At 46.5% G+C, this 26,176-nt stretch overlaps 1 protein-coding gene across 2 annotated transcripts in view; it reads left to right on the top strand.

Moving 5' to 3' along the window:
- The window catches only part of hcls1 (hematopoietic cell-specific Lyn substrate 1), a 51,459-nt gene that overhangs the window by 4,473 nt on the left and 20,810 nt on the right, over positions 1-26,176 (top strand). For both annotated transcript variants that reach the window (XM_068059348.1, XM_068059349.1), the window contains exons 2-8: positions 2,916-3,001; positions 10,425-10,498; positions 13,052-13,181; positions 13,659-13,769; positions 15,513-15,567; positions 20,665-20,775; positions 25,549-25,659. In XM_068059348.1, coding sequence (XP_067915449.1) covers positions 2,918-3,001; positions 10,425-10,498; positions 13,052-13,181; positions 13,659-13,769; positions 15,513-15,567; positions 20,665-20,775; positions 25,549-25,659 — 676 coding nt within the window. In that variant the 5' untranslated portion in view covers positions 2,916-2,917. The remainder of the gene's footprint in view (positions 1-2,915; positions 3,002-10,424; positions 10,499-13,051; positions 13,182-13,658; positions 13,770-15,512; positions 15,568-20,664; positions 20,776-25,548; positions 25,660-26,176) is intronic.

The following is a 26,176-nucleotide window of genomic DNA, read 5'->3' on the forward strand; positions in this document are numbered from 1 at the left end:
CCACACAGACTGCAGAGGTTCAAGAAGGTGGGGCAATTACACATGGTCAATAAACGCTAGCCTTGCCAGCAACATCAACATGCGGGGAGAATGAATGAATGATTAGACAAATATATTAATTTGTGACTAGACTTTTCCTCCTGTGATAATCAGTTCTTGTTTTGTGTAATGTACAGAGTAAAAGACCCCATGATACTGTCTGTGTAAAAAGCAATTGTTAAACTCAAATAAAAACGCACAATGAGTTAAAATAAACAAGCCAATTAATAAAACAGGTGACAGGAGTCTTTCTCACTGAAGTAATGAGACATGGAACTAGAAAGGCTGCCTCTGTTTACACCTACTCAGCATAGGAGGAGAGGAGGGGGTGTTAAATGATCTTGAATCATAGTCCCTGCTGTTGAGTAGTATTTAGTTTTTAAAATGTTCACATTCTGTGGGAGGAAAAGCACAGCGTCAGGGTGGGTTGCTGTTTCTGCTAGGGTGAGAATTTTCCTTGAAAGGTTGCAGTTCAGTTTGGAGTTTAACAATGAATCAGCCCTGAACTTCAGCAATATTTTTCAGTTTTGCGCAGAGATTTAGGTGAAGAAAAGAAATCTGAGTGGAACAGAAGCAGGAGCTAAGAGCAAAAGTAAATATATTGAATAAATCATGGCCTTTGTTTCAATCAGGAAGCGTAGGCTCACAATGCAGAGGTGGAAAGAGGAGGCCTGCAGATGAGGTGCACCAGGAAGTGGCAGTTAGGTGAACCCATAATCAGTCTTGAAAAGCCTCTGGCTTGTAGAAGGAAGGGAAGATGGAGGGAGTTTCACAGAATCAAGTGGCCTCTTTCTGTGCCTTAAACGTCCTATGATTCTATGAATCCGTGCAGTGAGATGCTGTTTTTTATTCGTTCATGGGATGTGGGCATCGCTGCTAAGGCCAGCAATTATTGTCCATCCCTAACTGCCCTTGAGAAAATGGTGGTGAGCTGCCTTCTTGAACCGTTGCAGTCCTTGGGGTGTAGGTCTACCTACAATGCTGTTAGGAAGGGAGTTCTAGGATTTTGACCCAGCAACAGTGAAGGAACGGCAATATAGTTCCAAGTCAAGATGGTGTGTGGCTTAGAGAGGAACTTGCAAGTGGTGGTGTTCCCACGCATCTGCTGCTCTTGTCCTTCTAGGTGGTAGAGGTCGCTGGTTTGGAAGGTGCTGTCTAAGGAGCCTGGGTGAGTTGCTGCAGTAAAAATAGTACACACTGCTGCCACTGTGTGTCAGTGGTGGAGGGAGTGAATGTTGAAGGTGGTGGATGGGGTGCCAATCAAACGGGCTGCTTTGTCCTGGAAGATGTCGAGCTTCTTGAGTGTTGTTGGAGCTGCACTCATCCAGGCAAGTGGAGAGTATTCCATCAGACTCCTGACTTGTTCCTTGTTGATGGTGGACAGGCTTTGGGAGTCAGGAGGTGAGTTACTCACCGCAGAATTCCTAGCCTCTGAACTGTTCTTATGGCTACAGTATTTATGTGGCTGGTCCAGTTCAGTTTCTGGTCAATGGTCAAGGATGTTGATCGTGGAGGATTCAGTGATGGTAATGCCATTGAACATCAAGGAGAGATGGTTAGACTGTCTCTTGTTGGAGATGGTCATTGCCTGGCACTTGTGTGGCGCGAATGTTACTTGCCACTTATCAGCCCAAGCTGTGATGGGGAGTCATGTGTTTCTGTAGGAAGATGTGAGCAGGATGGGGCAAATGATTCATAGGATTTAGTTGGGAAGAATGAGTTGGAGCTGGTGCAATGAATCATGGATTCAATGGTAAAAATGGGGGAGGATGAAGTGCTGAGAGTGGGAGAAGGTTTTACAGCCTAGGAGGAACAAAAGGGGAATCTTGTTAGTGCTACTGACCATATTAATATTGGTAAGCCTGAGAGAGGCAGGAAAGCTTGTGACAGATAGGCAGAATCATTCACCAGCAAGGTAAGGGTCACTCATTGTGCAACTGTACAGACTCTCTGTTTGTATAAGGTAAGGGTCACTCACTGTAACTGTAGAGGGTCACTGTTTATTCAGGGTAAGGGTGTGCAATTGTACACAATTGCAGTTTATCCAACAGGAAGTCTGAGGAGAGGAAAGTTTGTGTGATGCTATATGACCCATGCAATTGCTGTCATAAGGAGCTAAGGGTTCTATCTTGGGATGCATGGGTCAAGGCTGAGTTAGATAGATTTTTGATAGGCAAGGGTGTCAAGGGTTATGGGGGGCAGACAGGAAAGTGGAGTTGAGACCACAACCAGATCAGCCATGATCTTATTGAATGACAGAGTAGGCTCGAAGGGCTGAATAGCCTACTCCTGCTCCTAAGTCCTATGTTCCTATGCTGTCATTTGTCTAGCTTCTGGGCAGAAAAATTTACAATACAGATCATAAGGGGCATGAGGTCTGCTTATGGGTGTTGCTGGACCTGAGAAAATATCTAGTGTAAAGACCCCTAAAACTGTGGCAATAACATTCAAAGCTAGATGCCTATTTAATGGTGGATGAATTTTAATATTGATTATAAAAGGAGGGCCATGGACCTTGGACTATGATGCAACTATGTGATGAAGGGCTATCTGATGACAAAGGTAATGATGGATCTGGGTGTGATTGTTGTATATTCACTGATAACACCCAGTCAATATAAAACTGTTAACAACAATGTTAACAACAATACTGGGATGCAAATTGAGTGTAAAATCTTTGTAAGTGGAGAACTCATGTCCTGCACTACCTAAAAGGTGTTTATGAGTACTTCTGCAGAACTTACCCTCAGTATATTAAATGGATGGGGTAGTGTCCTTGATAATGTAGAATGTACATGGGCTATGGGACAAACCAAATAGGCTGTTTCAAATTGACGTTGCTTTGTGCATTAAAACATCTTCCTTTTGGCTCTCAGAGATGTGGAAATCTGCAGTAGGACATAATGTCAAAGTAGAAGTGGAAAAGGATGGAGACGATTGGGAAACAGATCCGGACTTTGTTGTGAGTAATCCTTTTCTGTCCAATCAAATTCCTACTTTTAAGTTGACCTAGAATATTCTCTGAATGTGAGACTCACATGCTGGACTGCACTGAGTGACTATGTTCTTTATCCTTTGTGTTTCTGGGTTTCAAGTTCTGCTATTGAATCCTCCGGGTCTGGGTTAGAGAATTTAGACTGATAGACCCAAACCAGTTTCAGTTACCATTTGTACAATGTTCAGAAAAAATGACTCCATCCCGTTTCCTGTCCAGTCTGGATTTTCTATCAACATCCAATGTAATTTCTATGTTGAGACTTCCCCAGTAGTTCAGTTGATTTATCCAATCAGAAACTGAGTCATGCAGACCAGGAGGATCCCACGCTGAATCATTGACTTCCCCTGCACTCGGGATAATTCCTGCTCCTCATCGTTATCCCTGCTGGAAGTTCTTGTGTGTGCATATAAGTTGGGGTACAGCGAGGAATGGCCATGGCTCCCTATGGTGGAATAGTATGTCTACACTGATTGCCTTGGCTCATACATTGAAAAAGGCCATTTGGACAAGGCACTGGATGACAGTGGACATCTGGAGAGCTGCACCCTGGTAAGGACAGCTGGTAAACTTGGAGGAGTAAATTGAAAAAGATAAAAGCAATCAAATGGCAGATGAGAAAGTCCACTCACCTGACATGAGAAGATTGGCAAAGGGTTGAGTAGCATTTTTTTTGAATTTATTCATGAAATAGGGTTGTTGCTGGCAAGGTCAGCATTTACTGGCCACCCTTAAATACCTTCTGCAACCCTTCACTTACTTCACCCTATGCATTTACTGATGGGCTGAGTATGTGTGTGGATGTTTTGTGTCTGTGCTCCAAATGTGGGCATGCATAGTGAACTGATGGATTTCTGCTGCAGTCGGGCAATTGGCATCAATATACCCAGCGTGCTAGACACTATAAGTGAAATTCTCAGATTTGAGCTGGTGTCCTATGGCTGGAATCATCTCTTCCAGATTTTAAACTGGATATTTTTTCCAGATTTCATCTGATCCTATTGTTTTCTTAAAATGTTTTCCTCTTTCTCATTGTCAGTTGTTCCCCCTCCCCTAGCTCGTTATCATAAATCATCAGGGGATTGTCCAACAGCAGAAAAAATGCTCACCAGCATTTTCCAATTCTGTGCTAACTCCAGCCACTAGGAAATGTACAAGAGCAGCTTTATGAAGTGACTTCCCTCCATTCCACTCCTTCACTGGACAGGGTGGTCAATCTCCTCCCACTGCATGTGGGATCTGGAATCTCACTTTCTGGAAATGGGATGCACAAAGCTCTATAAAAATTCATTCTTGGGGTGTGGGTATCACTGGAAAGGCTGCTATTTATTGATCATCTAGTTACTTTGAGAAGGTGGTGTTGAGCCTTCTCCTTGAACCACTCGTAAGGTTTTTGATACAACTGAGTGGTTTGCTAGTCCACTTCACAGGGCAGTTAAAAGTCAACTATGTTGGTGTAGGTCTTTTTTTATTCGGTCATGAGATGTGGGCATCACTGGCAAGGCCAGTATTTATTCCCCATCCCTAGTTGCCCTTGAGAAGGTGGCGATGAGCTGCCTTCTTGAACTGCTGCAGTCCATGTGGTGTAGGTATACCCACAGTGCTGTTAGGAAGGGAGTTCCAGGATTTTGACCCAGCGACAGTGAAGAAACGGCGATATAGTTCCAAGTCAGAATAGAGTGTCACTTGCAGGGGAAGTCGCAAGTCGGGTGTTCCCATGCTTCTGCTACCCTTGTCCTTCTAGGTGGTAGAGGTCGCAGATTTGGAAGGTGCTGTTGAAGGAGCCTTGGTGAGTTGCTGCTGTGCATCTTGTAGATGGTACACACTGATGTCACTGGGCACTGGTGCTGGAGGGAATGAATGATTAAGGTGGTGGATGGGGTGCCAAAGCGGGCAGCTTTGTCTTGGATGGCATTGAGCTTCTTGAGTGTTGTTGGAGCTGCACCCATCTACGCAAGTTTAGAGTATTCTATCACACTCCTGACTTGTGCCTTGTAGATGGTGGATAGTCTTTGGGGAGTCAGGAGGTGAGTCATCACAGAATTCCCAGCTTCTGGCCTGTTCTTGTAGCCACATTGTTTATATGGCTGGTCCAGTTTCTGGTTAATGGTAACTCCCAGGATGTTGATGGTGGGGGTTCAGTAATGGTAATGCTATTGAATGTCAAGGGGAGATGGTTAGATTCTCTATTGCTGGAGATGGTCATTGTTTGGCATGAATGTTACTTGTGACTTATTGGTCCTAGTCTGAAAGTTGTCCAGGTCTTGCTGTATGCAGGCGCAGAGTGCTTCATTATCTGAGGAGATACATATGGTACTGAACGTTGTACAATCATCAGCGAACATCCCCACTTCTGACCTTATGATGGAGTGAAGGACATTGATGAAGCAGCTGAAGATCATTGGGCCTGAGACGCTACCCTGAGGAACTCCTGTAGTGATGTCCTGGGGCTGAAAATATTGGCCTCCAACAACCACAACCAGCTTCCTTTGTGCTAGGTATGACTCCAACCAGTGTAGAGTTTTCCCGATTCCCATTGACTTCAATTTTGCTCGGGTTCCTTCTTACTACATATGGTCGAATGCTCTTGATATCAAGGGTAGTCACTCTCACCTCACCTTTGCAATTCAGCTAGCCTGTCCATGTTTGGATCAAGGCTGTAATGAGGTCTGGAGCTGAGTGTTGTAGCTGTACTGGAACAGCTTGATTAGGTGTGCGGCTACTTCTGTAGCACAAGTCTTCAGCGCTACAGTCGGGATGTTATTGGGGCACATAGCTTTTGCTGTGCCCAGTGCACTAAGTTGATTCTTGATATTATGTGGAGTGAGTCGAATTAGCTGAATTCACTGGAGTTACAGATAAGCTCAGATCAGGTAAGGGTGGCAGGTTTTATTCCCTAAAGGACATTAGTGAACCAGTTGGGTTTTTATGATATTCAGATAGCTTCATGGTCACTTATTGATCCTACTTTTTGTTCCAGATTTAAGAAAAGTTGAATTCAAATTCTCAAACTGCCCTGGAGGAATTTGAACTCATGTTCTCTAGATTATTAGTGCAGTAAACTAACCACCGCACTACCATACCACTTATTTTGAGACCACATGCAGCCCTGCAGGTCGATTGTGTTAATTAATAAACCTACTAAAGAGAAAATATAAAGAATATAACACAGATAGCACAAGCAATGACTCTGATCTTAAAATATGCATCATCAGCCCGAGAAACAGGAAGTGTGGTCAAGTTGCACTTCCCTTTCTGCCCAGTGTTGCTGCTCTGTATCAGTTTGTCTCTCCCTCGACTGCGCTGTCCTGGCTTCCGCTCGACTAAACAGAGGTGCAGCCAGACATCACCAGACTATACTGAGACCAGTCACTGCAGCTCACAATCCATCCCCTTCTTCCACCCCCACACTAGCCCTTCTCTCTGCCTCTGTCTCTGCCATTTTCATCTTCCTCTCTACCCTCTCTGCTCTCTCTCTCTCTGCCCCACTTTCTATCTCTGCCCTCTTCCTCTCTCTGCCCCCACTTCCTATCCCTGCCCCCGCCTACCCAACCCCCTTCGATCTCTCCCACGGCCCCACAACATCCCAGCTTTGAGGCAGGTTTCTGACCCAAAAACAAACCCAGCTGTTCCTGCTTCTGTTGCAAAAATTCAGCCCCCAGCGTCTACCTTCTTTCCTTCCTTGCCCGCCCTGAAGGCTTTGCTGGGACTGTCTCAATGCGTTTTTTAAAATTCGTTCTTGGGACGTGAATGATCCTGGCAAGGTCAGCATTTATTGTCCATCCCTAATTGCCCTTGAGAAGGTGGTGGTGAGCTGCCTTCTTGACCCGCTGCAGTTCATGTGGTGTAGGTACACCCACAGTGCTGTTAGGAAGGGAGTTCTCGGATTTTGACCCAGCAACAGTGAAGGAACGGCAATAGAATTCCAAGTCAGGATAGTGCGTGACTTGGAGGGGAACTTGCAGGTGGTGGTGGTTCCATGCAATTGCTGCCCTTGTTCTTCTAGGTGGTAGAAGTCGCGGATTTGGAAGGTGCTGTCTAAGGAGCCTTGGCGAGTTGCAGCAGTGCATCTTGTAGATGGTACACACTGCTGCCACTGTGTGATGGTGGTGGAGGGAGTGAATGTTTAAGGTGGTGGATGGAGTGTCAATCAAGCGGGCTGCTTTGTCCTGGTTGGTGTCGAGCTTCTTGGAAAGTCAAATAGGAATACAACCGGGCGGAACATCCGGCATCAACCTTGGCACCAGAAACAACAAAGGCAGACCCTGCCCAGTCGACTCTGCATTTAACTAATCGACTAACATTTGGGGGTTTGTGCCAAAATTGGGAAAGCTGTCCCACAAAGTAGTCAAGCAACAGCTGACATAGTCATACTCACAGAATCATACCTTACAGCCAGTGCCCCAGACTCATCCATCCTGGGTATGTCAATTCCCACCGGTAGGTCAGACCTACCAGAGGTGGTGGCACCATGGTGTATAGTCAGAAGGGAGTGGCCCTGGGAGTCCTCAACATTGACTCTGGAACCCAAGTGTCATGGCATCAGGTAAAACATGGGCAAGGAAACCTCCTGCTAATTACCACCTACTGACATCCCTCAGCTAATGAATCAGTGCTTCTCCATGTTGAACAGCACTTGGAAGGAGCACTGAGGGTGGAAAGGGCACAGAATGTACTCTGGGTGGAGGACTTCATTGGTAGCACCACTACTGGAAGAGTCCTGAAAGACATATCTGCCAGACTGGGCCTGCGGCAGGTGGTGAGAGAACCAACATGAGGGAAAAACCTACTAGACCTTGTTTTCACCAATCCACCTGTTGCAAATGCATCTGTATTGGTAGGAGAGACCATTGCACGGTTCTTGTGGAGACGAAGTCCCATCCATTGTAGTGTCTGACACTACCATTGTGCTAAACGGGATAGACTCAGAACTGATCTGGCAGCTCAAAACTGGCATTCCATGAGGCGCTTTGGGGCCATCAGCAGCAGCAGAATTATATTCACCCACAATCTGTAACCTCGTGGCCCAGCATATCCCTCTACCATTATCATTAAGCCAGGGGACCAACCCTCGTTCGATGGGGAGTGTAGGAAAGCATGCCAGGAGCAACAGCAGCCATACCTAAAAATGAGGTCCGTCCAGTTTTATTCTTTTTTGACTTTTCTGCAGTAGTTTGGTACGACTGAGTGGCTTGCTAGGCCATTTCAGAGGGCAGTTGAGAGTCAACCACATTGCTGTGGGTTTGGAGTCACATGACCGGGTAACGGATGGCAGATTTCCTTTCCTAAAGGACATTATGGATGAAGGACACTGATGCCAGCTTAGCCGCAGTACTTTGTTCAAATGGTCATTGTTGTGTGAGATTAGATAGTGTGTTTTTCTAGATTATTCAGCCATGTAGGGCGTCACTGCTGAGCCTGATTAGGAGACAGCCACTTCGTTTTTAGTAGAGTCAATGAGTAGAAACCCTGACTGAATGTTTCTAGCCAAGAGTGCTGAGGTTAATTGTAGCAAGCCTACAGCTTACCCAGTTGTCCTGGGTTAGGTCATAGGATGTCAACATGCCAGCCATTTTCCACATAGCAAGATCACCCAATAACAATAGGATTAAAGGCCAGTGGTGGTGAGGGAGGGAGGAGTATTTCTGGTACACCTGGAGATCTCTCTGTCTTCCTGAAACGTGTTCATCCCAAGAGACAGATATGACATCGGTTTAACATGTGAAGGATGACTCTTATGACAGTGTGGCGCTCCCTCAGTACTGCCCCTCCAACAGTGCGGCGCTCCCTCAGTACTGCCCCTCCAACAGTGCGGCGCTCCCTCAGTACTGCCCCTCCAACAGTGCGGCGCTCCCTCAGTACTGCCCCTCCAACAGTGCGGCGCTCCCTCAGTACTGCCCCTCCAACAGTGCAGCGCTCCCTCAGTACTGCCCCTCCAACAGTGAGGCGCTCCCTCAGTGCTGCTCCTCCAACAGTGAGGCGCTCCCTCAGTACGGCCCATCCAACAGTGCGGCGCTCCCTCAGTACTGCCCCTCCAACAGTGCGGCGCTCCCTCAGTACTGCCCCTCCAACAGTGCGGCGCTCCCTCAGTACTGCCCCTCCAACAGTGTGGCGCTCCCTCAGTACTGCCCCTCCAACAGTGAGGCGATCCCTCAGTACTGCCCCTCCAACAGTGCGGCGATCCCTCAGTACTGCCCCTCCAACAGTGCGGCGCTCCCTCAGTACTGCCCCTCCAACGGTGCGGCGCTCCCTCAGTACTGCCCCTCCAACAGTGCGGCGCTCCCTCAGTACTGCCCCTCCAACAGTGCGGCGCTCCCTCAGTACTGCCCCTCCAACAGTGCGGCGCTCCCTCAGTACTGCCCCTCCAACAGTGCGGCGCTCCCTCAGTACTCCCCCTCCAACAGCGTGGTGCTCCCTCAGTACTGCCCCTCCAACAGTGAGGCGCTCCCTCAGTACTGCCCATCCAACAGTGCCGCGCTCCCTCAGTACTGCCCCTCCAACATTGCGGCGCTCCCTCAGTACTGCCCCTCCAACAGTGCAGCGCTCCCTCAGTACTGCCCCTCCAACAGTGCGGCGCTCACTCAGTACTGCCCCTCCAACAGTGAGGCGCTCCCTCAGTACTGCCCCTCCAACAGTGCGGCGCTCACTCAGTACTGCCCATCCAACAGTGCAGCGCTCCCTCAGTACTGCCCCTCCAACAGTGCGGCGCTCCCTCAGTACTGCCCCTCCAACAGTGCGGCGCTCACTCAGTACTGCCCCTCCAACAGTGCGGCGCTCACTCAGTACTGCCCATCCAACAGTGCAGCGCTCCCTCAGTACTGCCCCTCCAACAGTGCGGCGCTCACTCAGTACTGCCCCTCCAACAGTGCGGCGCTCACTCAGTACTGCCCCTCCAACAGTGCGGCGCTCACTCAGTACTGCCCCTCCAACAGTGCGGCGCTCCCTCAGTACTGCCCCTCCAACAGTGCGGCGCTCCCTCAGTACTGCCCCTCCAACAGTGCGGCGCTCACTCAGTACTGCCCATCCAACAGTGCAGCGCTCCCTCAGTACTGCCCCTCCAACAGTGCGGCGCTCCCTCAGTACTGCCCCTCCAACAGTGCGGCGCTCACTCAGTACTGCCCCTCCAACAGTGCGGCGCTCCCTCAGTACTACCCCTCCAACAGTGCGGCGATCCCTTCGTACTGCCCCTCCGAGGTGAGTAGCTCACTAGATATTAACCCAGAATTCCGAGCTGGAGCTCCGGTCTCCACTTGCTGGACTGTCTGGAGCAGTGTTTTAACCTCGTACCTTCTGACTTAAACAGGAATACTACCCTGAGTCAAAGGCTGGCTCTGTACCCCCTGAAGATAATTGTGCTATTGATTGTGGTTCCAATTTTCTACTGTTTCAGAATGACATTTCAGAACAGGAACAGCGATGGGGAGCGAAGTCCGTCGATGGGTCTGGCCGGCCCCAGCACATCAAGTAGGTATTCGGAGAAACTACAGATACTGAGGTATGCACTGACACTGTGGCTACTAGGAAGTATCGCAGCAGGAGAGACTACATTGGGCATGATGGTACTGCCAGAGATTGCCCCCTCCTCACCCCACAATTGTAGTAGGTAGAGAATTGCAGGATGTTGAGCCAGTGGCATGAAGGAACTGCAATATATGCCAAAGGCAGGATAGTCTGTGACTTGGAGGGAACTTGGAGGTGATAGTGTTCACATAAGAATGCTGTTCTTGTCTTCTCAGTGGTAAAGGTCACAGGGGAGGGAGGTGCTGAAGTAGCCTCGGTGAGTTGCTGCAGTGAATCCTGTAGATTATACACACTGCAGTCATAGTGTGTTGGTGGTGAAAGGGGTGGATACTGAGTCCAGTGGCAGGGGTACCGATCAGCAAACTGCTCTATCCTGGATAATGTTGAGCTTTTTCAGTGTTGCTGCAAAGGAAGTCCAGTAAATGGGAGGGATTTTTTTAGGTTTGGTTTGACCTTCTAAATGTTTCTGGACTGTCTAGTCCAAAGCAGAATTTAGCAGGACTGGGTGGGTGAACAGGAAAATTGTCAATAGATCAGCCAATATCCATTGATCAGTTGGACATTGTCTGCAGCCAGTGGCTTGTTTGTGTTCTTGTTCTTACTGCTGTGTAATCTCCAAGTTTCCTCTTTTTAGTTCATTTCTGTGGTTTCCTTAATGGGGGTGGGGAGGACAAGCTGTCGCTGTGTCGACTGCAGGCGAGGATGTCGTGAGCAGCTCCTGAAAGAGGCCAAATTAGGGCATCTGAAGAAAGCGCGTCACGTCTGGGCCGAGAAGGGAAACTTCCGGGCTCTCCGACAAGATTGCAGATCACAGTTTTTGTGGCACCTTTATTGATCCAAAATCTGCTCACTGAAAAGAAAAATTGCAGTCACTTCTTGTCCTGTGAATGACCCAATTTCCACACCCCTACCTCCTGAGGTTGACTAAAATGCTGAGAATGACTGTTGTGCCTGGCCTCCCCCGACAGTGCCCTCTAGGAGTAAAATAATACCACATCTGTTTATGGCTGAGATATTGAACTGTGACACCACCTTCCTGTGCAGATGGACTTGGAAATCCTATGGCGCTATTCAGAGAAGAGCTTCTTGTGTCCTGTGCAACATTCCTCCCTCAACCAATGCCAGAAAAATAGATTCTCTGGTCATATATTTCATTTCTGCTGGTTCAACCTTGTGTACAAATTGGTTACTGCATTTGCCTACATAACAACAGTGCATTTCAAAGTAATGCATTAGCCGTGAAGTATTTTAGGACATCCTGAGGAATTGAAAAGTGCCAAATAAGTGCAAGTTCATTTTTTATTTCTTTTAGTTGAAGATTGCCTCATGTGTGAAGCAATTCAGATGGTCTTTCCTTTAATCATCTTACCCAGGTTAGGACCCTGAATATGCCCATTACTAGGCCCAAGAGGCCCTGCACAGCCTGCTAGTGAAGCTGACCCCCTTGGTCAGAGGAAACAGCTTTGAGTCAAGTCGAGATTAGCTTGGGCTGTTCAGATTTGGGGAGGAAAAAGGCAAGGTAGAGCGTTTATAATGGAGAAAGTCAACCAGTTTCAAGACACACCAGGTGCTTCAGGGAAGTGAACCTGCCACCTCCACCATGACTCCAGTTCCACACTACATCGTTGACTCTTAACGCCCTATGAAAACAACTGCTTTCTGAAGAAGGAGCTCACCACCAGCTTCTGAACAGAACTAAGGATGCCACCTTCCAGCTTCACCCACACATCCCATGTGCAAATCTTTAAAAGATGGGGCACCAGAACAAGACAATCCAGGGTCAGGGGATGAATGTTGAATTTGGGATAGATGTAAAGTATTTCCTTGTACAGAGGTGTCATTCCCAGAGGGCGGCACAGTGGCGCAGTGGTTAGCACCGCAGCCTCACAGCTCCAGCGACCCGGGTTCAATTCCGGGTACTGCCTGTGTGGAGTTTGCAAGTTCTCCCTGTGTCTGCGTGAGTTTCCTCCGGGTGCTCCGGTTTCCTCCCACATGCCAAAGACTTGCAGGTTGATAGGTAAATTGGCCATTAGAAATTGCCCCTAGTATAGGTAGGTGGTAGGGATAATATAGGGACAGGTGGGGATGTGGTAGGAATATGGAATTAGTATAGGAATAGTGTAAACGGGTGGTTGATGGTTGGCACAGACTCGGTGGGCCGAAGGGCCTGTTTCAGTGCTGTATCTCTAAACCTCTCTTTAATATTCCTGTAGCCACAGAGACACATATAGTACTAAGAAAACTGGGACATGGGCTAATATTCCACCCAGACAGAGGGGATGAAAGCCTTCTTTCTGTCTGGTGGGGTCAGTAGAGTGTAATGGACGTTTTCACCTCCTAGGCTTGGTTCTTTCTCTGAGGGATAAGGGTAGGTCTGGTCTGCTGCCTGTCGTTCGCTCTCTAACACCTACGAAACATCCAAAGTCATATGATGATCACATATCCCAACAAAACACTGCCCCACTCTAGAATAATGGGATCCTGTCCTTTTTTCAGCGTCCATGAACTGAGGCAGAACGTCTCAAAAGATCACGAAACCATAAAGAAGAAGGAGCTGGAGGAGGGAGCAAAAGCGTCATATGGTTATGGTGGCAAGTTTGGGGTCCAGAAGGATCGTATGGACAAGGTAATTGGTCATTCCAGCTTACTGTGTTCCAAAATTTCCTTTCATGCCATTAGATGTGAAAAGTTGAACCATGAGCTTCATACATTGAACTGTTTGCAATTGCAGAATGTGCTGTAACGGGAGTAGCAGCATGCCAGAACTAGAATAAAATGCATGCTAGAACAGGAGAGGAAGCACCCTAGAAGAGGAAAATGCCAGGACAAAACCAGCGGGCATATTGTACACTTCCCATCACTCCGAGCAATAACATTTGGGGTGAACAGGGAGTGGTGGGGGAACCGGGGGCGACAGGTGAACAGGGCGTGATTGAGTGGCTGTGTTAACTGTCCACACTGGCTGTAGTTTCACCAGGACTCAGCTTGACTGCAGCAGTTCCTTCTGACCCCTGGGTTATGCAGGGCCAGCAGAATGCAGTCACTTGGGACTGATAGACATGGTAAGTGCATGCTCTAATTCCTGGTATTCCTCTTCTCCCAGTCTGCCTTAGGAAATGAGTATGTAGCAGATGTTGCAAAGCATTCATCACAGACTGATGCAGCCAAGGGATTTGGTGGGAAGTACGGAGTACAAAAAGATCGGACGGACAAGGTAAGGGAGAAAATGGACTTTGCAGCCATTGTTGGCGTCTCGAGGGTTCAGATCCAATGTGACGGCAGAATAGAGGGGACAGTGAGTCAGCTACTGACGTTTCACCTGCGGGACCTGAAGTCCAATCATAGAAAATTAGAAAATAGGAGCAGGAGTAGGCCATTCGGCCCTTCTGGCCTGCTCCGCCATTCAAAAAAGATCATGGCAGATCGTCTAATTCAGTACCCTGTTCCCGCTTTCTCCCCATATCCCTTGATTCCTTTGTCATTAAGAAATATCTCCTTCTTGAATATATTTAATGACTTGGCCTCCACTGCCTTCTGCGGTAGAGAATTCCACAGGTTCACCACCCTCTGAGTGAAGAAATTTCTCCTCATCTTGTTTCTAAGTGTCATACCCCGTATCCTGAGACTGTGACCTCTGGTTCTGGACTCCCCAACCATCGGGAATATCCTCACAGAGGAATGGGGGGGGAGGGATCTCCAGTCTCTGACTGCTGTCGGGGTGACTCAGTTGTCAGATTGCATTCTCTCACTCACTCCAGCTGTCAGCAGACTTCAGCAGCACATACTGGCCGTAGAGGCTTGTTTGGTGAGAGATAGAAGGTCACACAGGTCTCAGCTGATGTTTGGTTTAATTCTGCTTGTTAAAACAGTTATGAGGCAGTTTTACTCGATATCCAATAGGGCACTGTGGAGGGAGCTTTACTCTATATCTAACCCGTGCTGTATCTGCCCTGGGAGTGTTTGGTGGGGACAGTGTAGAGGAAGCTTTACTCGGTATCTAACCCGTGCTGTATCTGCCCTGGGAGTGTTTGATGGGGAAATGTAGAGGGAGCTTTACTCTGTATATAACCCAGCATGTATCTGCCCTGGGAGTGTTTGATGGGGAAATGTAGAGGGAGCTTTACTCTGTATATAACCCAGCATGTATCTGCCCTGGGAGTGTTTGATGGGGAAATGTAGAGGGAGCTTTACTCTGTATATAACCCAGCATGTATCTGCCCTGGGAGTGTTTGATGGGGAAATGTAGAGGGAGCTTTACTCTGTATCTAACCTGTGCTGTACTTGCCCTTGGAGTGTTTGATGGGATAGTTTAGAGGGAGTATAAATAACAACAACTTGCATTTATATAGCAGCTTTAACATAATAAAATATTCCAATACACTTCACTTGATTGTTATCAGAGAGAATTTTGAGTCAAGGGACAAAAATGTGTTTCTAGAGAAAGGAGAAGTTAAGGGATATGGGGAGAAGGTGGGTGGGGGGAATGAGGGATGGGGAGAAGGTCGGTAGGGGGGATGAGAGGTGGGGAAGAAGGTAGGTGAGGGGCATGAAGGATATGGGGAAAAGGTGGGTGGGGGGATGAGAGGTGGGTGAAGGCAAAGAAGGATATGGGGAGAAGGTGGGTGAGGGTGATGAGGGAGAGAGGGAGAAGGGGGTGGGGGGATGAGGTGTGGGGGAGAGGGTTGGTGGGGGGATGAGGGGTGGGGAAGAAGGTGGGTTGGGGGTGGATGAGGGATAGGAGATGATGATGCGTGGGGGGGATGAAAGATATGTGGAGAAGTTGGGTGGGGAGATGAGGGATGAGGGAGAATATGCAGTTGATCTGTGAAAAAGGAACCAATGTTGGGTCAGTTGCCTTTTTTCTTTTCCGACATGTTTGCTTCTTCTGGGTTGATCAAGATCTGGTGATCCCTAGATTATTTCCCTAATTGCTCAATCTCTTTGCCCTCTCTTGCAGTCTGCCGTCGGGTACGAGTACAAAGGGGAAGTGGACAAGCATGCTTCACAGAAAGGTAAAGTGTGGCGTCACTCCCACCCAATGTGGAGAGAGAGAGGCCACAAGGAAATGGTAAATGATCAAGAAATTACACAAAGTGATGGAATTGAAGTCAAACCCACACTTCATTTTCCTATGATGCGTTGCTGTCTGCATTTACCCAGGTGTGCAATACTCTCTGCATTTACCCGGGTGAACCATACTCTCTGCATTTAACCGGGTGAACCATACTCTCTGCATTTAACCGGGTGAACCATACTCTCTGCATTTACCCAGGTGTGCAATACTCTCTGCATTTACCCGGGTGAACAATACTCTGTGCATTTACCCGGGTGAACCATACTCTCTGCATTTACCCGGGTGAACCATACTCTCTGCATTTACCCGGGTGTGTGATACTCTCTGCATTTACCCGGGTGAACCATACTCTCTGCATTTAACCGGGTGAACCATACTCTCTGCATTTACCCGGATGAACCATACTCTACATTTACCCGGGTGAACCATACTCTCTGCATTTAACCGGGTGAACCATACTCTCTGCATTTAACCGGGTGAACCATACTCTCTGCATTGACCCAGGTGTGTGATACTCTCTGCATTTACCCGGATGAACCATACTCTCTACATTTACCCGGGTGAACCATACTCTCTGCATTTAACCGGGTGAACCATACTCTCTGCATTGACCCAGGTGTGTGATAATCTCTGCATTTACCCGGGTGAACAATACTCTCTGCATTTAACCGGGTGAACCATACTCTCTGCATTTACCCAGGTGTGTGATACTCTCTGCATTTACCCGGGTGAACCATACTCCCTGCATTTAACCGGGTGAACCATACTCTCTGCATTTACCCGGGTGAACCATACTCTCTGCATTTACCCATGTGTGCAATACTCTCTGCATTTACCTGTGTGAACCATACTCTCTGCATTTACCTGTGTGAACCATACTCTCTGCATTTACCTGTGTGAACCATACTCTCTGCATTTACCTGTGTGAACCATACTCTCTGCATTTAACTGGGTGAACCATATTCTCTGCATTTAACCGGGTGCTGATACTCTCTGCATTTACCTGCGTGACCCATATTCTCTGCATTTACCCGGGTGAACCATACTCTCTGCATTTAACCGGGTGCTGATACTCTCTACATTTACCTGCGTGACCCATATTCTCTGCATTTACCCGGGTGAACCATACTCTCTGCATTTAACCGCGTGCTGATACTCTCTGCATTTACCTACGTGAACCATATTCTCTGCATTTACCCGGGTGAACCATACTCTCTGCATTTACCCAGGTGTGTGATACTCTCTGCATTTACCCGGGTGAACCATACTCTCTGCATTTAACCGGGTGAACCATACTCTCTGCATTTACCCGGATGAACCATACTCTCTACATTTACCCGGGTGAACCATACTCTCTGCATTTAACCGGGTGAACCATACTCTCTGCATTGACCCAGGTGTGTGATAATCTCTGCATTTACCCGGGTGAACAATACTCCCTGCATTTAACCGGGTGAACCATACTCTCTGCATTTACCCGGGTGAACCATACTCTCTGCATTTACCCATGTGTGCAATACTCTCTGCATTTACCTGTGTGAACCATACTCTCTGCATTTACCTGTGTGAACCATACTCTCTGCATTTACCTGTGTGAACCATACTCTCTGCATTTACCTGTGTGAACCATACTCTCTGCATTTAACTGGGTGAACCATATTCTCTGCATTTAACCGGGTGCTGATACTCTCTGCATTTACCTGCGTGACCCATATTCTCTGCATTTACCCGGGTGAACCATACTCTCTGCATTTAACCGGGTGCTGATACTCTCTGCATTTACCTGCGTGACCCATATTCTCTGCATTTACCCGGGTGAACCATACTCTCTGCATTTAACCGCGTGCTGATACTCTCTGCATTTACCTGCGTGACCCATATTCTCTGCATTTACCTGGGTGAACCATACTCTCTGCATTTAACCGCGTGCTGATACTCTCTGCATTTACCTACGTGAACCATATTCTCTGCATTTACCCGGGTGAACCATACTCTCTGCATTTAACCGCGTGCTGATACTCTCTGCATTTACCTGCGTGACCCATATTCTCTGCATTTACCTGGGTGAACCATACTCTCTGCATTTAACCGCGTGCTGATACTCTCTGCATTTACCCAGGTGTGTGATACTCTCTGCATTTACCCGGGTGAACCATACTCTCTGCATTTAACCGGGTGCTGATACTCTCTGCATTTACCTGCGTGAACGATATTCTCTGCATTTACCCGGGTGAACCATACTCTCTGCATTTAACCAGGCGCTGATACTCTCTGCATTTACCTGGGTGAACCATACTCTCTGCATTTACCTGTGTGAACCATACTCTCTGCATTTACCTGTGTGAACCATACTCTCTGCATTTACCTGTGTGAACCATACTCTCTGCATTTACCTGTGTGAACCATACTCTCTGCATTTACCTGTGTGAACCATACTCTCTGCATTTAACTGGGTGAACCATATTCTCTGCATTTAACCGGGTGCTGATACCCTCTGCATTTACCTGCGTGACCCATATTCTCTGCATTTACCCGGGTGAACCATACTCTCTGCATTTAACCGCGTGCTGATACTCTCTGCATTTAACCGGGTGAACCATACTCTCTGCATTTAACCGGGTGAACCATACTCTCTGCATTTAACCGGGTGCTGATACTCTCTGCATTTAACCGGGTGAACCATACTCTCTGCATTTACCTGGGTGAACCATACTCTCTGCATTTAACCGGGTGAACCATACTCTCTGCATTTACCTGGGTGAACCATACTCTCTGCATTTAACCGGGTGAACCATACTCTCTGCATTTAACCGGGTGCTGATACTCTCTGCCTTTAACCGGGTGAACCATACTCTCTGCATTTACCTGGGTGAACCATACTCTCTGCATTTAACCGGGTGAACCATACTCTCTGCATTTACCTGGGTGAACCATACTCTCTGCATTTAACCGGGTGAACCATACTCTCTGCATTTACCTGGGTGAACCATACTCTCTGCATTTAACCGGATGCTGATACTCCCTGCATTTAACCGGGTGAACCATACTCTCTGCATTTAACCGGGTGCTGATACTCTCTGCATTTAACCGGGTGAACCATACTCTCTGCATTTAACCGGGTGAACCATACTCTCTGCATTTAACCGGGTGCTGATACTCTCTGCATTTAACCGGGTGAACCATACTCTCTGCATTTACCTGGGTGAACCATACTCTCTGCATTTAACCGGGTGAACCATACTCTCTGCATTTACCTGGGTGAACCATACTCTCTGCATTTACCCAGGTGTGTGATACTCTCTGCATTTACCCGGGTGAACCATACTCTCTGCATTTAACCGGGTGAACCATACTCTCTGCATTTACCTGGGTGAACCATACTCTCTGCATTTAACCGGATGCTGATACTCCCTGCATTTAACCGGGTGAACCATACTCTCTGCATTTAACCGGGTGCTGATACTCTCTGCATTTAACCGGGTGAACCATACTCTCTGCATTTAACCGGGTGAACCATACTCTCTGCATTTAACCGGGTGCTGATACTCTCTGCATTTAACCGGGTGAACCATACTCTCTGCATTTACCTGGGTGAACCATACTCTCTGCATTTAACCGGGTGAACCATACTCTCTGCATTTACCTGGGTGAACCATACTCTCTGCATTTACCCAGGTGTGTGATACTCTCTGCATTTACCTGGGTGAACCATACTCTCTGCATTTAACCGGGTGAACCATACTCTCTGCATTTAACCGGGTGCTGATACTCTCTGCATTTAACCGGGTGAACCATACTCTCTGCATTTACCTGGGTGAACCATACTCTCTGCATTTACCTGGGTGAACCATACTCTCTGCATTTAACCGGGTGAATCATACTCTCTGCATTTAACCGGGTGAACCATACTCTCTGCATTTAACCGGGTGAACCATATTCTCTGCATTTAACCAGGTGCTGATACTCACTGCATTTACCTGGGTGAACCATACTCTCTGCATTTAACCAGGTGAACCTTACTCTCTGCATTTAACTGGGTGAACCATACTCTCTCCATTTACCCGGGTGAACTATACTCTCTGCATTTAACCGGGTGAACCATACTCTCTGCATTTAACCGGGTGAACCATACTCTCTGCATTTACCCAGGTGTGTGATAATCTCTGCATTTACCTGTGTGAACCATACACTGCATTTACCTGGGTGAACCATACTCCCTCCATTTACCCGGGTGAACCATACTCTCTGCATTTACCCAGGTGTGTGATAATCTCTGCATTTACCTGTGTGAACCATACACTGCATTTATCCGGGTGAACCATACTCTCTGCATTTAACCGGGTGAACCATACTCTCTGCATTTACCCATGTATGCAATACTCTCTGCATTTACCCGGGTGAACCATACTCTCTGCATTTATCTGTGTGAACCATACTCTCTGCATTTACCCAGGTGAACCATAGTCTCTGTATTTACCTGGGTGAACCATACTCTCTGCATTCAATCGGTTGCTAAAACTCTCTGCACTTACCCGGGTGCTGATACTGTCTGCATTTACCCAGGTGCTAATATTCTCGGCATTTATCCAGGTGAACCATACTCTCTGCATTTAACCGGGTGCTGATACTCTCTGCATTTACCTGTGTGAGCCATACTCTCTGCATTTAACTGGGTGAACCATACTCTCTGCATTTACCCAGCAGAACCATAGTCTCTGTATTTACCTGGGTGAACCATACTCTCTGCATTCAATCGGTTGCTAATACTCTCTGCACTTACCCAGGTGCTGATACTCTCCCCATTTACCCGGGTGCTAATATTCTCTGCATTTATCCGGGTGAACCATACTCTCTGCATTTAACTGGGTGCTAATCCTCTCTGCACTTACCTGGGTGCCGATACTCTCTGCATTTACCCGGGTGCTAATAATCTCTGCATTTAACCGGGTGCTAATATTCTCTGCATTTACCCGGGTGCTGATACTCTGTGCATTTAACCTGGTCTGATATCCTGTGATATCTTCATTTTCCTCAGATTATGCCAAAGGATTTGGTGGGAAATACGGAGTCGAAAAGGACAAGGTGGATAAATCTGCTTTAGGATACGACTACAAAGGAGTGACTGAGAAACATGATTCACAGAAAGGTACACTCATTACACACCTCCCGCTCACTCACACTGAATGATACCTCCCTGACACACTCATTCCTCTTCCCCCAACTCGCACAGAATGTTCGTATAGAAATATAGGACCAGTAGTAGGCCATTTAGCCCCACAAGCCTGTTTCATTGGAACACAAGGATACCAGTAAAACTCTCTAACCTGTTACATAGGAACAGGAGTAGGCCAATCACCCCCTCAAGCCTGTCCGCTGTTCAATTAGATAATGGCCAATCAGTACCTTAACTCTATTTAGTTCCATATCTCTTATTACTTCTACCTAACAAAAATCTATCAATCTCAGTTTTGAAATGTTCAATTGACCCCCAGCCTCTAAAGCTTTTTGGAGAAGAGAGTTCTAGATTTCCACTCACCGTTGTGTGAAGGTGTGCTTTCTGCTGTCACCTCTGAATGGCCTTGCTCTAATTTTAAGGTTATACTCCTTGTGCACTGTCCCACCAGGGAAAATAGTTTCTTTCTATCCAGACACTTAATTCATTTAATCATCTTAAAATCTTCAATTAGATCACCCCTTAATCTTCTATAATCAGATGAATACAGTTTATGCAACTTGTCCTCATAATTTAACTCTTTAGTCCTGTTATCATTCTGGTGAATCTGTGCTGCACCCCACTCCAGGGCTAGTGTATCCTGCCTGAGGTGCAGTGCCCAGAACTGAATGTAAAACTCCAGATAGGGTCTAAGCAGAGCTCTGGACAGCTGTAACATAACTTCCATCCCTTTGTATTCAGCTTACAGTGATTTTTGTACATGGGCCCCTTTAATCTCTCTGCTCCTCCACAATTCCTCGCTTCTCGCCATTTAAAAAATATTCTGATCTATCTTCACCACATTGAACTCCATCTGCCACAGTTTTGCCCATTCACTTAATCTATCAAAGTCCATTTGCAACTTTCTGGTCTCGTCCGCACTACTTATCGTGCCACCTAACTGCGGCACAGTGGCACAGTGGTTAGCACCACAGCCTCACAGCTCCAGCAACCCGGGTTCAATCCTGGGTACTGCCTGTGTGGAGTTTGCAAGTTCTCCCTGTGTCTGCGTGGGTTTCCTCCAGGTACTCTGGTTTCCTCCCACATGCCAAAGACTTGCTGGTTGATAGGTTAATTGGCCATTATAAATTGCCCCTAGTGTCGTTAAGTGGTAGGGAAATATAGGGACAGGTGGGGACGTGGTAAGAATATGGGATTAGTGTAGGATTAATATAAATGGGTGGTTGATGGTCGGCACAGACTCGGTGGGCCGAAGGGCCTGTTTCAGTGCTGTATCTCTAAACTAAACAAACTTAGTGTCATCAACAAACTTAGACATGTGGCTCTCTATTTCTTCATCTACATCTTCTATAAATATAGTGAAAAGCTGAGATCCCAGATCCCTGGGGGACACCACTAGTCACATCCTGCTAATTTGAGTACATACCATTATCCCTACTCCCTGTCTCCTACTTACAATTTGCTATCTAAGCCAAAAGGTTGCCTCCAATTCCATGCACTCTTATTTTTGCTAACAGTCTGTTATGTGGAACCTTATTTATTTATTTAGAGATACAGCACTGAAACAGGCCCTTCGGCCCACTGAGTCTGTGCCGATCAACAACCACCCATTTATACTAACCCTACAGTAATCCCATATTCCCTACCACCTACCTACACTAGGGGCAATTTACAACGGCCAATTTACCTATCACCTGCAAGTCTTTGGATGTGGGAGAAAACCGGAGCACCCGGGGAAAACCCACGCAGACACAGGGAGAACTTGCAAACTCCGCACAGGCAGTACCCGGAATTGAACCCGGGTCCCTGGAGCTGTGAGGCTGCGGTGCTAACCTTGTTGAATGCCTTCTGGAAATCCATATAAATAACATCCATAGACACTCCCTTATCAGCCACCGTAACAGCAAATGCTGGGAATACTCAGGTAGCATCTGTGGTGAGAGAAAAAGAGTTAATGTTTCAGGTTGATGATAAATGGTTGGCCTGAAACATTAATTCTGTTTCTCTCTCCACAGATGCTGCCTGACCTGCTGACTATTTCCAGCATTTTCTGCTTTTATTTCAGCTTGCCAGCATCTGCGGTGTTTTGCTTTGTTCTTATCTACCACATTAGTTGCCTCCTCAAAAATATCAACCAGGTTTGTTAGACATTACATATCCATTGCAAATCTATGCTGACTTTCTTTAATCAGCTCATGTTAGTTCAAATGCTCAATCACTCTGTCCCTAATAACAGATTTGAGTAACTTTCCCACAACTGATGTTAGATCAGTAGATCTACAATTTACTGGTTTATCTCTCTTACTCTTCTTAAATAGTGGAGTGATTATGGCAGTTTTCCAATCCAAGGGGACAATGCCTAATTCGAGAAGGTTTTAGGAGATCCTGACATATAAACAATTTTCTCACCTACTTCTTTTAATAGTCAGGAGTGAAATCAACAGGTCCTAGAGATTTGTCTATCTTTAATCTGATTCGTTTCCTCATCACCATATTTTTCTTATATTAAATCTAGTTAATTTGTTCTCTTGATTTAGCTTGAGTTTTCCTTGTATCTCATCCTCTACTGTAAAGACCAATACAAAGCAGCTGTCTGTCATCTCCTCCTATTTCCAATTACAATATCTCCTGCATCCCATTCCGCTTTCTCTTATATTTGTAAAAACCTTTGGTGTTGTCCTTGATATCGTTCGTAAGTTTTTTCTCGTATTCCTTTTTGCAGCCTTTACCACTTTCTTTGTATCCCTTTGCCGTTCTTTAGACCCAGTCTGCACGATCTCTACTGTTTTTTTTGTCTTTGTATAAACTCTTTGTTTTAGTTTTATTCTCTCTCTCATTTCCCTTTTTGATTTAAGTTTGTTTAATTACTCAAGTTGAGCTCTTGCCCTTTAGGGGTATTTACAGGTCTTGGAATCTACCAAGTACTGTTTAAACACCTTCCACTGTTCATCTGTACTTTTATCCGTAAATAGTTCTTGGTACCAGTTAACGGGTATAAGGAGTGCAATATAAATTTTGGAAATATAGTAAATAGCGAGAAAGACAGCAGACGTCCAGAGGGCATAGACTCATGAAATGGGCAGACACATGGCAGAAGCAACTTAATGTAGATAAGTGTGAGGTGATGCACTTTGGGAGGAACATGGAGAAGCAGCATAATCTAAATGTTACTATTTTGAGGGGGTGCAAGAACACAGGGACCTGGGGGTACACATTCCCAAATCTTTAAAGGTGGCAGAGCAAGTTGATAAGGCTTTCAAAAAAACATATGGGATTCTTGGCTTTGCAAATAGGGGTATTGAATACTGTTACAATGTGTCTGGGTGTCTGTTACTACCTTCACCTGGTCTTATTGTAACAGGGTTTAATTTTAAACACACTGTATTTTGAGCTCCCCTTTTTATGAATCCTTGTTCACAGTTTTCCAATTATAAGACAAAGAAACCAATTCACACAGGCTTTCTCAGATTTAAAGAAGAAAACTGAAATTTTATTTAAACTTAAAACTTAAACTCTAATACGGTTCACGCCTATGAATATACGACGTGCCCACGCTAGCGTGCACACACAATATCACATGCAGATAGGGACAGAAAAGAGTAGAGAGGGGTTTGAGGCAATATCTTGTTATGGTGCTTTGAGCTTACTGTAGTCCTTTTGTAAGTAGTCTTGCTTTTCGTTGGGGCCCAGTAGTCTTCTTAAAACTTTGTTCATGTAGGAAACCTTTCTCTCTTTGAGTTTCACATGTTTTCACCAAGATTCAGTTCCATGGGAAGGAGATGGAAGCAGGCAGACAGGACAGGTTGTAATTCTTGCTTCATTTCCAGGAGAGATCTTTACTCCATGAGCACATGGCTTTGTCTGAGTTCAAATCCTTCGTTGGAAGTTCAAGTTAAAAAAAAAACTCCAGCCAGCTCGTCATGTGACTAAAACTGGGTTTGACCACTTCTTTTGTGTATTGGGGAAGCAACGACTGAGTCCCGTTTGTTCAAACACTGCTTGTTACTGTACAAAAATGTCTTTCCGGTCAGGGACTTGCATTTTTAAGTTTTAATGTTCATGTGGTGAAATAATGGGTGCCTCAGTCTTGGTAGGTGGGGGGTTTGCCCAACAATACCAAAACAAGGAAGTCACGTTGAACTATTACAAATCTCTGGTTGGGCCTCAGCTGGTGTATTGTGTGCAATTCTGGATTCTTTAGGAAGAATGCCAAGAGGATGCAGAGGATATTTACTAGGATGATACCAGAAATAAAAAAAACTTCAGTTATGTAGAGAAGTTGGAGAAGCTGCAATTGTTCTTTTTACAGCAGAGAAGATTAAGGGGATACTTAATAAAGATATTCAAAATTATGAGGGTTTTTGATAAAACAAGTAGGGAGAAACTGTTTCCTCTGGCAAGTGAGACAGTAACCAGAGGTCATAGATTTAAAATAACTGGCAAAAGAACTAGAAAGGAAACAAGGAGAATATTTTCTACTCAGAGGGCTGTTAAGATCTGGAATGCACTACCTGAAAGGGTGTTGGAATCAGATTCCACAGGAACTGTCAAATGACAATTACACATGTATTTGAAGAGGAATAATTTACAGGGTTATGGAAAAAATCAGAGTTTCAGGATTAAACTGGACAGCTCTTTCAAAGAGCCAGCACAGCCACAGTGGGCCAAATGGTGTATTTCTGTGCTATTTGTGATACTCTGTATTTACCCTGGTTTGATATCCTGTGATATTTTCATCTCCCTTAGATTACGCCAAAGGATTTGGTGGGAAATACGGAGTTGAAAAGGACAAGGTGGATAAATCTGCTTTAGGGTACGACTACAAAGGAGTGACTGAGAAACATGATTCACAAAAAGGTATGTTCCTTATACACACCTCCCGCCCACTCACACAGAATGATATCACCTGCTCTCTCATATCCCGCCCACTCACACAGAATGGTACCACCTGCTCCCTCATACCCTGCCCACTCACGCAGAATGGTACTACCTGCTCCTTCATACCCCGCCCACTCATACAGAATGGTACCACCTGCTCCCTCATACCCCGCCCACTCACACAGAATGGTACCACCTGCTCCCTCATACCCCGTCCACTCACACAGAATGGTACCTCCCATCCCTTACACCCCACCCACACACAATGGTACCACCTGCTCCCTCATACCCCATCCACTCACACAGAATGGTACCTCCCATCCCTTACACCCCACCCACTCACACAGAATGGTACCACCTGCTCCCTCATACCCCGCCCACTCACACAGAATGGTACCACCTGCTCCCTCATACCCCGCCCACTCACACAGAATGGTACCACCTGCTCCCTCATACCCCGCCCACTCACACAGAATGGTACCACCTGCTCCCTCAT

This window comes from Heterodontus francisci, chromosome 27 (assembly GCF_036365525.1).
Source record: "Heterodontus francisci isolate sHetFra1 chromosome 27, sHetFra1.hap1, whole genome shotgun sequence".
NCBI classification, from domain to species: domain Eukaryota; kingdom Metazoa; phylum Chordata; class Chondrichthyes; order Heterodontiformes; family Heterodontidae; genus Heterodontus; species Heterodontus francisci.